The sequence below is a fragment of the Prunus persica genome, chromosome G8 (genome assembly GCF_000346465.2).
Source record: "Prunus persica cultivar Lovell chromosome G8, Prunus_persica_NCBIv2, whole genome shotgun sequence".
Classification (NCBI taxonomy): domain Eukaryota; kingdom Viridiplantae; phylum Streptophyta; class Magnoliopsida; order Rosales; family Rosaceae; genus Prunus; species Prunus persica.
This window is the reverse complement of record NC_034016.1, coordinates 18,024,150-18,035,569: the sequence shown is the minus strand read 5'-3', so window position 1 is coordinate 18,035,569 and position 11,420 is coordinate 18,024,150. Positions and strand designations below refer to the sequence as shown.

At 37.5% G+C, this 11,420-nt stretch overlaps 2 protein-coding genes across 5 annotated transcripts; both read left to right on the top strand.

Moving 5' to 3' along the window:
- On the top strand, positions 1,989 to 6,633 carry LOC18767397 (TMV resistance protein N). Of its 4 annotated transcripts, none has more exons than XM_020569937.1 (7): positions 1,990 to 2,149; positions 2,278 to 2,349; positions 2,443 to 2,953; positions 3,051 to 4,152; positions 4,254 to 4,538; positions 4,647 to 5,789; positions 5,915 to 6,633. In XM_020569937.1, exons 3-7 carry the CDS (start codon positions 2,466 to 2,468, stop codon positions 6,464 to 6,466), a joined length of 3,570 nt encoding a protein of 1,189 aa, XP_020425526.1. In that variant the 5' UTR covers positions 1,990 to 2,149; positions 2,278 to 2,349; positions 2,443 to 2,465; the 3' UTR covers positions 6,467 to 6,633. The 4 variants fall into 4 exon arrangements, with proteins under 4 accessions (XP_020425527.1, XP_020425526.1, XP_020425528.1 ...); XM_020569939.1 differs by having other exon boundaries at positions 1,990 to 2,349; positions 4,647 to 5,359; positions 5,432 to 5,789; XM_020569938.1 differs by having other exon boundaries at positions 1,989 to 2,349; positions 3,054 to 4,152.
- Positions 8,488 to 10,171, top strand: LOC18766371 (protein EXORDIUM-like 5). Its single transcript, XM_007201335.2, has one exon. The coding sequence runs from the start codon at positions 8,836 to 8,838 to the stop codon at positions 9,886 to 9,888; it is 1,053 nt and encodes a 350-aa protein (XP_007201397.1). The 5' UTR covers positions 8,488 to 8,835; the 3' UTR covers positions 9,889 to 10,171.

The following is an 11,420-nucleotide window of genomic DNA, read 5'->3' as shown; positions in this document are numbered from 1 at the left end:
ATAAAAATACTGGATGCATTACCAAGTCTGGTAATCGTTTCTTCAACGAATAAAATAGATTTCATTTGGTTGTGTCTGCGGCTTCACTGTCTACTTGGTTGTTTAATATATGCAATCACCATCTTATTAACATTAATTATTGCAACTGGATGGTAATGTCTATACTGCCGGAAATTAAAGAAATCTAAACACGTATACTATCTTGATCTTTGCAATATAAAAAATGTATGGTGGGTAAATGGAATCTTTTTCACAGGTTTTATTTATTTATTTATTTATTCAATTTTGTTAATAGCAAGTTGTTTTTAAAATAAGGACAAATTACAAAACATCCTCAAATTATCAAGTTCATATATATTTTTGGGGATATTTATAATTACATACACACTCACAGAAAACCTACAATTTGCTCCATCAGTTACATAATCCGTATCCATTTTTTTTAATGACATGGACTTCCACTTGGACAAAAATAGTTTTTATTTGATTTTAATTGTTCTTGTTTTTTTCATTTTTAATATCATTTTTTTGAATCAACATGACATAATATAAGTGAGTTCACGTGAGACCTTTGATTATCACGTCATCATTTAACTGAATATTTGACGGAATAATGACATATGTATGAAAATGGTAGAAAGTCAAACTTTGAGTGTGAAGTTGATACGAAAAAAACTTTAGGTAGCAAAATCTGAATTTCGAGAAATTTTGGATAGTAAAGTGAAATTTATCCTAATTTTGTTATAGAAAGAAACAATTTTAAGTCTACTCCCATTCCATCCCATGTACCAAAAAATAATTGTTAAAAAACACTCTATTCCATTTGAAATTCGATACCTGTGCATATATTTGCTTACTCCCACATACTCAGACCAATTTCAAGATACAAAAGGTCGAGTCTGCTCCAAGCAAAAAATTCAAAACAAAATTGACGTTGTTAGAAAATGTTGCGTTAAATTAGTATTTTATTATTATACAAGTGATAATTTAACGTACTTATTTGGGTTCTTTGCAACATAAAAAAGTGTATAGTGGGTAATGGAATCCTGCAAGACGACACAAGAGTCCAACGATGCCCTGACCCCAAAAAAAAAAAAAAAAAAAAAGGAAAAAAAAAGGGCAAACATATGTAAGCACACAACTTATTGCTGAAAAGAAAGAAAGCAGAAGCAAAAGCAAGTCCATATGGCAATATAATTTTGTAAAGCAAGTAGGAAAGGAGAAGTAGACAATGATATCCATTGATCCAATTTAATGAACTAATTGCTCATCCTATGATTAATGGTAGCTTCAAAAGATTATCTACATTTGGAAATTATTAATTTCTAGGCTGATTAATCTGTTTCTTTTCGTTAAAGTCATCCAAATAGAGTGTACTTAGTTACTTTTACATTTTAATTTAAATATTAAGGTTTACTTAGATCATAGGGCAAACTCAGTTAGTTTTAAAATTCATTTAACAACACCCTTTTTAAAAATCTAAATTAAGTACCTCAACTTTTAAATTTCATTCAAATTCATCAAAAGTATGCACCGAATACACCCCTAAGCCTTTGAGTTTGTCAGACTTAGAGTGTCTTTCTTGTTTTAATCCTTTGGCTTTTCCTCCCCCATGTAAACCATGTAATGTGCTCCATTGAGGGTTTAGGCAACAGCATGTGCGTGGGTTTTATTTCTGCAATCCTCTTTTCGATTGTTTTTTTATTTTCTCGCCAAATCTTTTCGATTGTTTAGTTGATCACTTGCAATGGCTTGTCGGCCACGCTCGGATATTGTCGTTTATATATACATTTTCTTTTGTTTGAATGCGTGCATGATGCATGACAGTTTCTTCGCCGAAAGTGCTTGGGCTATTAATTTATTCTCTACTTTTTTTCAAGGTTTGATGATTTTGCTGGATTGTTGTCAAAAGAAGATGGTCACGCTCACATCTCATTTTTTAAATAAAAAACAAGGATACATTTTTATTTCATTATCCTCAAAAGCAAAAGTTTGTGCTAACACTCCCGTATGCCCTTTTCTTGTTTCAGTGTGTGAATGTTTGAATTTTTGTCCTCCATTCACTTCTCTTTTTCCATCTCTGATTATTTCCTGGGTTTTGTCAGTGCTTTTCTTACTCAAGATCAAGAAAGAGTTGGATGGCTTGAAAGTTTGAATGCTTGGACAATTCCTCTGCACTTTCGTTTTTCTTTTCATAATTTTCATTGTTTTTTTGTTCTGCTTTCAGTACGATTGCTAAAACATGATATAGCTATAATCTCTGCCACTTCTTTCTAGATGTCATCCTGAGGTGCAACGTTGGTCTTCATAATCATACTATTATTCTGCAGCTTCTTTCTTGATCTGGAGGTACTGACTCTAACTTAATTATTAGCTCTCTTATACTTGTTTGTGGAGATTTTTTGGACCTAGCGTTATTTGCATATATGCATGTTTTGACAGGTTTGCAGGTTTTGGATACGGATATGGATTCTTCTTCTTCTTCTTCTGTTCCTTTTTCTGCTCCTCTTCAAGAAAAGTACGATGTGTTTCTTAGTTTCAGAGGTGAAGACACACGCGATACTTTTACCAGCCATCTTCACAAGGATTTACTTCGGAAGAACATTGACACCTACATAGATCGCAGGCTCGAGAGAGGAGATGAAATTGCTCCTGCCCTTCTAAAAGCAATCGAGAGATCGAAAATTGCACTAGTAATTTTCTCAAAAGACTATGCTTCTTCCACATGGTGTTTGAAAGAACTTGTGCATATACTTGGATGCAAGAAAAGCCATGGACAGATTGTTATACCCATTTTTTATCGCATAGATCCATCACATGTACGAAAACAGCGGGGAACTTGTGCACTTGAAGATCGTCCACTTAAGCGCAGTAGGGATGAGGTGGCCAACTGGAGGGCTGCTTTGGAGGAAGCAGCCAATATGTCTGGGTTTCATTATTCCAGCAAAACAGGGTAACTAACTCTCTAATTTGTATCAATTTCTACTTTTTATTATTTCATTCATACTGTACTCATACTATTGTTTGTCTTTCGTAACGATATTTGCCAGAAGGACAGAGGCCGATTTTGTTGAGGAAGTTGTCCAAGATGTTTTGACCAAATTGAATCGGGAATCATCAAGTGATTTGAGGGGCCTGTTTGGAATTCAAAGGAAAATTGAGAAAATTGAGTCGTTATTATGCTTGGATTCACCAGGTGTTTGCTGTGTAGGTATTTGGGGCATGGGTGGTATTGGCAAGACTACCCTTGCTGATGCTGTATTTCACAGGCAGTGGCAGTCCTCAAAATTTGAAGCTGCTTGTTTTCTCGCAAATGTCAGGGAGAAATCCGAAAAAACGGATGGACTAAATGAGTTGCGAAATACACTTGTTCGTGAATTATTGAAGGATAAAGATGTAAATATCAACACTCCGTCTATTCCACCTCATATTCAAGATAGGCTCAGGCGTACAAAGGCGTTCATTGTTCTTGATGACGTGAATGCTCGAGAACACCTAGACGTTCTTGTTGGTGATGATGATCGGTTTTGCCAAGGAAGTCGAATCATGGTAACTGCTAGAGATAAAGGCCTGCTTGAGCAAAAAATTGACCATGAAAAGATATACAATGTTGAGGGATTAGGTTCTGATGAAGCTCTTGAGCTCTTTCACTCGCATGCTTTTGGAAATAAGTCCCCAACAACAGATTACACCGAGTTGTCAAGAGAGGTGGTGGATTATATTAAGGGCATTCCATTAGCTCTTAAAGTTATGGGGTCCTCATTCCGTCGTTGCAAGAGCAAACAAGAGTGGGAAGTTCAATGGAAAAAAGTGAAACGAGTTCCAATCGGAGAAATCCAGAAAGTGTTGAGAGTAAGTTACGATGGATTAGATGACAATGAGAAGGAGATATTTCTTGATATAGCATGTTTTCATAAAGGCTGTGAGAGGAATGATGTAGAAAGAATGTTAGATGGTTGTGATTTCTTTGGGGAAGCGGGAATCAATGACCTTATTGATAGGTCTCTCATATCAATTTCAAAAGAAAGATGGTCAAAAGGGCAGATAGAGATGCATGATTTGGTGCAAGAAATGGGTAGGGCAATTGCTCGAGAACAACACAGTAGGTTGTTCATTGCAGAGGATGTCTATCAAGTATTGATAAATGACCAGGTAGTTTAATTATTCACATTTATAATAAACAAGTCACATTATTCCTACAAATGTAATTTTGTATTTTATACTTGCATTTATATTTTGCTCTTGATTGTCAGGGAGATGGACATGTACAAGCAATATCCTTTGACTTGTATGAGATTGAAAAGCTACACTTGGAGTTGGAACATGCAAACTTCAAAAAGATGTATCAACTGAGATTCTTGCATGTCAGTCCTTTTCTTCAATCAATTGTTTCTCTTGATCTTCCCAATTCTCTTAGATTTCTTGCATGGAACGGTTATCCTTTGAAATCTTTGCCATCAAAATTTTCTGCTCAAAACCTTATTGTCCTTGATATGTCATTCAACAAAGTTAGGGGGCAACTTTGGAATGAAGACCAGGTATATTATATATGCTTATTTTAGTTCTGGTATAACATGTGACCTAGAAAGTAATAATCTCCAGGCTAAGTTATTAATTCTTGCCATTTCTCTTTAATTTTGTTACAGAGTCCTATGAACTTAAGATGGATGAATCTTAGTTTATCCAGACATCTAACTGAAGTCCCAAATATCTCTCGGAGTCTAAATATTGAGCATATCTATCTGTTTGGTTGTGAAAGATTGGTTGAAATTCCTTCGTATTTTCAATATCTTAGCAAGCTCACTTATCTTCACCTTTCGATGTGCTACAAGCTCAAAAATCTTCCCGAGATGCCATGCAGTCTTGAATTCTTAGATTTGTCTAGGACAGCAATAGAGGAATTGCCTTCATCAGTTTGGTCTAACGAAAAAATATCTCACTTAGATATTAGATATTGTGGACACCTTAAGAGTCTTCCAAGCAACAATTGTAAGCTGAAACTCTCGAATTCTTTTAGTCTAAAGGGCTGCAAATCTCTTTGCGAGATGTGGGAGCTTCCCAGGAATACAACAGTGCTAGAGTTGAGTGGTACAACAATAAAAGAATTGAGGAATACATCAATAGAGTCTGTTGTTGGTCTCACTGCAATTAAACTGATCAATTGCAAAAGCCTTGTGAGTCTTCCAACGAACATTTGGAAGTTGAAATCTCTGGAGAGCCTTGATCTCAGTGGTTGCTCTAAATTTCAACACTTCCCAGAAATCTCGGAGGCTATGAAACATCTGGAGTTTCTAAATTTATCAGGTACAATGGTGAAAGAGGTACCCCCATCAATTGGAAATCTAGTTGCGCTTCGAAAATTAGATCTCGGTGATTGCAAGTACCTTGAGGTTGTCCAAGATTACCTCTTTCGCTTAACCTCATTACAAAAGTTAGATCTGAGTAGCACCAAAATTAAGAGCTTACCCGCAAGCATCAAACAAGCTTCTCAACTGTCTCGGCTGTGCCTCAATGATTGCAATAGCCTTGAATATTTACCAGAGCTCCCCCCATTGCTGCAATGTCTTAAAGCAAATGGTTGCACATCACTGAAGACTGTGTCAAGTTCAAGCACTGCACTCGCACAAGGTTGGGAAAAATATATATTTTCTCAAGGGCATGAGAAACATATATTTTCTGATTGCAGAAGATTGGATGAGAATGCACGAAGCAACATAATGGGTGATGCACACCTCAGAATTATGCGAATGGCAACTGCGTCGTCAAAGTTTAAAGAAGACGAAATTGAGGTGCTCTCTCTCTCTCTCTCTCTCTCTCTCTCTCTCTCTCTCTCTCTCTCTCTCACTTCTGTTGAAGAAGTTGCTCTTTGTTTTCCATGAGTTTAATAACTATCATGTCCATTTCTATGGTACAGGAATCTTTACGCAAGAGATCTTTTGTTGCCATTAGATGTTGCGGGAATGAAATTCCAAAATGGTTCAGCCATAAAAGTGAGGGATGTTCAATAAAGATTGAGCTTCCTGGTGATTGGTTTAGCACAGATTTCTTGGGTTTCGCTCTATCTATTGTTGTTGCAAAGGACGGATTCTCTCCTCATGCGATTTCCAGCATTGAATGCAAGTACAACTTCAAAACTAGTAATGGTGAAAGCCATGAAGTCAGCCATCATTTGTGTGATCTGCGAACGAATGTTAGACGCAGAGATTCACATGAGGTGTTTGTGTGGTGGTATAGTAATGTCTTTGAAGAAGTTGTGGAGGGGGCTCAAAGCCCCACTGCGTTTTACAAACTTGTTACTGAGGTCAATGTTGACTTCATCGTACGATGTGAATATGAAGACGAAAGCAATTTGCGGTGGGAGAATGCGGTGCAGCTGGACCTGGAGATGGAGGGGGAGGTGAAAAAGTGTGGGATATGTCTCTTGTATGGCAAAGATGCTGAGATGATAATGCAGAGGGCTTTGTAGATCAAGCCAATATCCCTAAATTCTAAATTTCATTTTATTTGAGCTGTTTGCAAGACTTGTGACTGAGGATGTTTTTGAGTTTGTTAGGCTGAGGGATGTCTTTCTTGTTTTAACCAAGCTTTTTGGCTGAGGATGCTTTTAAATGCAACTGCTGTGCTTCCACTAGATATTATGAGACTCTGGGCATAAATGAGTAGATATTTTTGGAAATTCAGATCTATAATAAGGTTAAATACATTGGTCATCACTTTCGAGTTTGGGGGCCTTTTTTTGCAGAGCAATGGCCTCCCAGTTAGTGCAAAAACAAAGTCAATGAAAGATTGGCTCATCATGGAATTTCTGGGTCAACTTTAAATGTAATTTTCACACTTTTTCCCACCAATTATGGGGACAAAAATGTATTCAGTTGTCTGATTGTGCTGCAATCGGACAGCTCAACATTCACTGTTTTTCTTTCAGACAAAAAAAAAAAAAAAATTAAATGAAAATAAAAATTGTATTCAGTGCTATTAATATTGGCAATAATAAACATTGCCCCAAACTTTTAGGAGAGATATATATATATATATATATATATATAGTCGTTGTCTCAATAAAAACAACCCCTTTTTTTTAAATAAAAATAATTTTTTTAATCCAAAGTATTACTTAATTGCCATTTATATATCTCAATTAACAACTAACCTGCAAAACTCGTATATCGATAAATAAATAAAAAGCTGCAAAATTCTTCAAATAGTTCACATATAATAAAATTGCGAGGATGAAATGAGTTATAAACTACATCACTAGTTTGACGTTATAAATTTATGAATATTTGAATTTATTTGATACATGTGATTTGCAGTTTTTTTTTTCTTTGTTTCTCTATTTATGAGATTGGTGATTTACAGTTTTATTTTTGTAATGATAAAGAAAAAAGGCATGGGCGTTTCTCCTTTACCAAAATTAAAAGCATCCCACCTTACATTTGTATCCCCTTTCCTCCTCGCTTTCTTATCTTCCCCATGGATGTCGACAAACCCTAACGGTCAATGGCAAAGTGATGATGGCACTTGATCATTTCAATTTTACTAAATAATTTAAAAAATGATAAAAGAAAATTTGAAGGGATCAAAGAGTGTTAACTTCTTGGTTTGAAGTATTTTTCAGCATTTATAACTTCATTAACAATTGTATTCATATCATGAATTAAACAAAAAATGTAACTAGTCGCATACGTGTGCTTAGCCAAATTGGTTAGAGCGAATGTGTTTCTCACTCTACATTCGAGTTTGAATCTCACTCCCCGTAATTTGAATTAAATTAAAGTAGAATATAGCTTATTTATCAAAATATAACTAGTTTAATAAGTTACATTTTCGTCGACTAAATTAAGCAAAATGAGTTATGTTAGATATAATCTTCTATGTAACGATGATGTGAATCTCACAATAAAATTTACACAAATTTACGATTAACATGTATGGTCGATCATGCTCAATATTCATTTTGAGAAATATTTTTGCTCACTACGTTATCTCAAGGTCTATACTCATCACCCTTCTTAATACTTGCAATTATAATTATAACAAAGTAAATTACAGAAATTCAAATGAAATCGAATTCGAATCACCAAAGGGATCAAAATGTAATTTAGCATTTGCTTTATTATTATTATTTTGGGAGATTTACTATTATACCCAATATGAGGGCCAAAATTATAAAAATACCCTATATAAAATGGACTTTAGAAACACACCCAAAGTCCATTTACAACATAACAAAAAAGCTTTTAACTTCTTATAAATTACAAAACTGCCATCAATTTCTTAAAACAAGCCCAACCCCAAAATCTCATAAAAATACCCAAAGCACTCAATAGGGCATCAAAGTAATTTAATAATTAATATTAAATTCAATAAGGCCAGCTATCATTTTTTGGGTTTTTTTTGGGTTTGTTTATAGGAATTCAATTATGTAGGGTTTATTTATAATATTAGTGCTAAAAATTGGTATATCACTAAATATCTCTATTATTTTTTCATTCAAATAGAACCGTAAAAATAAAAATACAAACAAAAAAACAATAATCATTTCGGACTTTACAAATTCAAAACAGAAGCACCTCTCAAAAAAAAAAGAAGCCGATTCCCGGTTTTCCAGAACAAACAGAAGATAGAGAGAGGAGAGAGGAGAGAGGAGAGAGGAGACAGAGAGACAGTGACACTCAAAGCAAAAGACTACAAATCACTCTCTCTCTCTCTCTCTTCTGTGCCCACACCTTGCAGCTGTCTCCAGCCCATTTCCCTCCCGATTCCCATTCCCCCACCTTTATATAATCCCTTCTCCTCCCTCATCCTCTCTCCATTCTTCCCCACACCAACAAAATGACACTCCCCAAAAATATCATCTCCCTCTTCCTCCTCCTCGTCCTCGCACGTGACAGCGGATTCGCACGTGCCAATGCCAGTCCTTCAGTTCAGTCTCTGAACACTCACGAGCTCATCAACCCGAAGCTGCCGCCTCGCGCCATCTCCTCCTCCAAGAAGTTCGAAGGCTCGTCCGACCTCGTCCACCTCCGCTACCACATGGGTCCCGTCCTCTCCTCCTCCCCCATCAACATCTACCTCATCTGGTACGGCAAGTGGGCCCCATCCCAGAAGCTCCTCATCACCGACTTCATCCACTCCATCTCCGCCGACGCTCACTCCGCCGCCGCCCCCTCCGTCGCCGAGTGGTGGCGCACCGTCTCCCTCTACACCGATCAGACCGGCGCCAACGTCTCCCGAAACGTCGTCATCGCCGGCCAGTACTCCGACCTCCGCTACTCCCACGGGACCCACCTCACCCGTCTCTCCGTCCAGCAGGTCATCGCCACCGCCGTCAGATCCGCCCCCTTCCCGGTCGACCACAAACACGGCGTCTACCTCATTCTCACCTCCGAGGACGTCACCGTTCAGGACTTTTGTCGAGCAGTTTGTGGGTTCCACTACTTCACCTTCCCCTCCATGGTGGGCTACACTCTCCCCTACGCCTGGATCGGAAACTCCGGCAAGCAGTGCCCGGAGGTCTGCGCCTACCCGTTTGCCCTCCCCGGGTACATGGGCGGAGGTGGGCCCGGATCTCTCTCGCCGCCGAACAGGGACGTGGGTGTGGACGGGATGATCAGCGTGATCGGGCACGAGCTCGCCGAGCTGGCGTCGAACCCGCTGATCAACGCCTGGTACGCCGGCGAAGACCCAACGGCGCCGACGGAGATCGGAGACTTGTGCGAAGGATTGTACGGTACTGGCGGCGGTGGCGGGTACATTGGGCAGGTGATGCGGGACAGGGAAGGCAGGACATTCAATGTGAACGGAAGCAAAGGGAGGAAGTTTTTGTTGCAGTGGATTTGGAGCCCTGTTCTCAAGGCCTGCGCTGGGCCTAATGCTTTAGACTAAATTGAATTTTGAAAAAAAAGAAAAGAAAATTGTATTATTTTGATTTTTCTTAATTTATAGGAGGGATAGGAGGCGGAGGGAATCTGGGTTTGGGGTGGCGGTGATGGTGGTGGAGGAGCAGGATAAATTAAGCTTTGCTTGAGCTTATTGTAAGTTTTTTAATATTATTTTTTTATAGTTAGGATATTTAGATATCAAATTTTATAGTGTATGTTTATATGTTCATATGGTTTTCCGGCCATTTCTTTTTTCTTCCCCGTTCGAAGGAAATTTGCATTTGCAATTTTGTTCAATCATAAGTTGGTAAGAAATTCATAGCACAAGTTTAAGTGAAAAGCTGAGCTTAATCAAGTACTGTGAGCCCTTTTACAGTTTGGATTGGCCAATTTGCTCTTGTACAAATGACACTTATAATATTTCAAGTTAATTAGCGCACTGTTAGGCGATAATACGTGACTGATTTGAAAAACGGTCAAAATAACTTCAAATTATTTATGCATTGTTATTTGATAATGCGTGATTGATTCGAAATACCGTAAAAATAGCATCATGTTGTATCCAACTTCTTCTCGAAGGCACAGCAGAGGGAATTCTTAGCACAACCAAGAATGTCATATCTCACAGTAGTCGACATGATCATGCTGTCGAAGACAGTGATACAGGAAGTTGAAGTCACAATTCCAAGTGGGGTTAGCATGTCTTGACACCAAGACAAAGAAACCCATGTTAAATTAATTAATAAAGTATTTGTTGAACATAAGTCCAAAACTGTGATTAGATATTCTTGTTTGTCATTTGGGGGACGTAATCTTATATAATGCAAGTTAAAAAAATAACGCAAAAAGATAGCTTCAAATAGTAATCACCACCCCCACCTAATTACAAGCATAATGGTCATGTGGGTTCTTCCTGCTCCTCAGCTTTTATTCTTTTAGGCTAAAATATCATTTTCCGAAATTTCACTTTCATTCATATAGTTTCAATTGTTTTAAAGTTATGATTTTCGCCTTTTTTTTATAATATCTAGTTTGACATAACTTTCTTTTTCTTTTTTGATGAAGCAAAAAATTCTCGAAAAACCCCAATTTTTTGAAAACTAAACACACAGATGTACATAATTATGTGCCAAAAAATCATCTTAATTTAAAGATGTTGAAGGAGGGCATGGATTTTTGTAAGTTATTTTATGATGGGAGTGGCAAATTTGAGTCTTTTTCTAGTCAAATGAGTGATACTTTGGTAGAGAGAGAGAGAGAGAGAGAGACTTGAACAAGAGGCCATACTCCTCATGACCCAACTTTAATGGCGCATTTGTGATCTACAGCTAATATTGGGGACCACAAAAGTAGACCTAATAATATTATTATTTATTATAAGATGAGAGAAGAGGCCTCGGGGCTTGCAATTTTTCGCAAAGTCTTTGGAGTGGCTGCTTGCAAGGAAATAAACAAGAGGTTCGTTACAAAAAATAATGTATAGGGTCGGTCCAAAAGGTACCAATACCAAACTCTCTGCAGTTGCCGGTGGTGATA

What these genes read in the sequence shown, in the direction of transcription:
- LOC18766371 (XM_007201335.2), top strand. Translation starts at nt 8,836, where the DNA reads ATGACACTCCCCAAAAATATCATCTCCCTCTTCCTCCTCCTCGTCCTC.
- LOC18767397 (XM_020569937.1), top strand. Translation starts at nt 2,466, where the DNA reads ATGGATTCTTCTTCTTCTTCTTCTGTTCCTTTTTCTGCTCCTCTTCAA. An exon ending in CATTATTCCAGCAAAACAGG is followed by an intron (nt 2,954 to 3,050) that starts GTAACTAACTCT and finishes GATATTTGCCAG; the next exon opens with AAGGACAGAGGCCGATTTTG. An exon ending in TTAAAGAAGACGAAATTGAG is followed by an intron (nt 5,790 to 5,914) that starts GTGCTCTCTCTC and finishes TCTATGGTACAG; the next exon opens with GAATCTTTACGCAAGAGATC.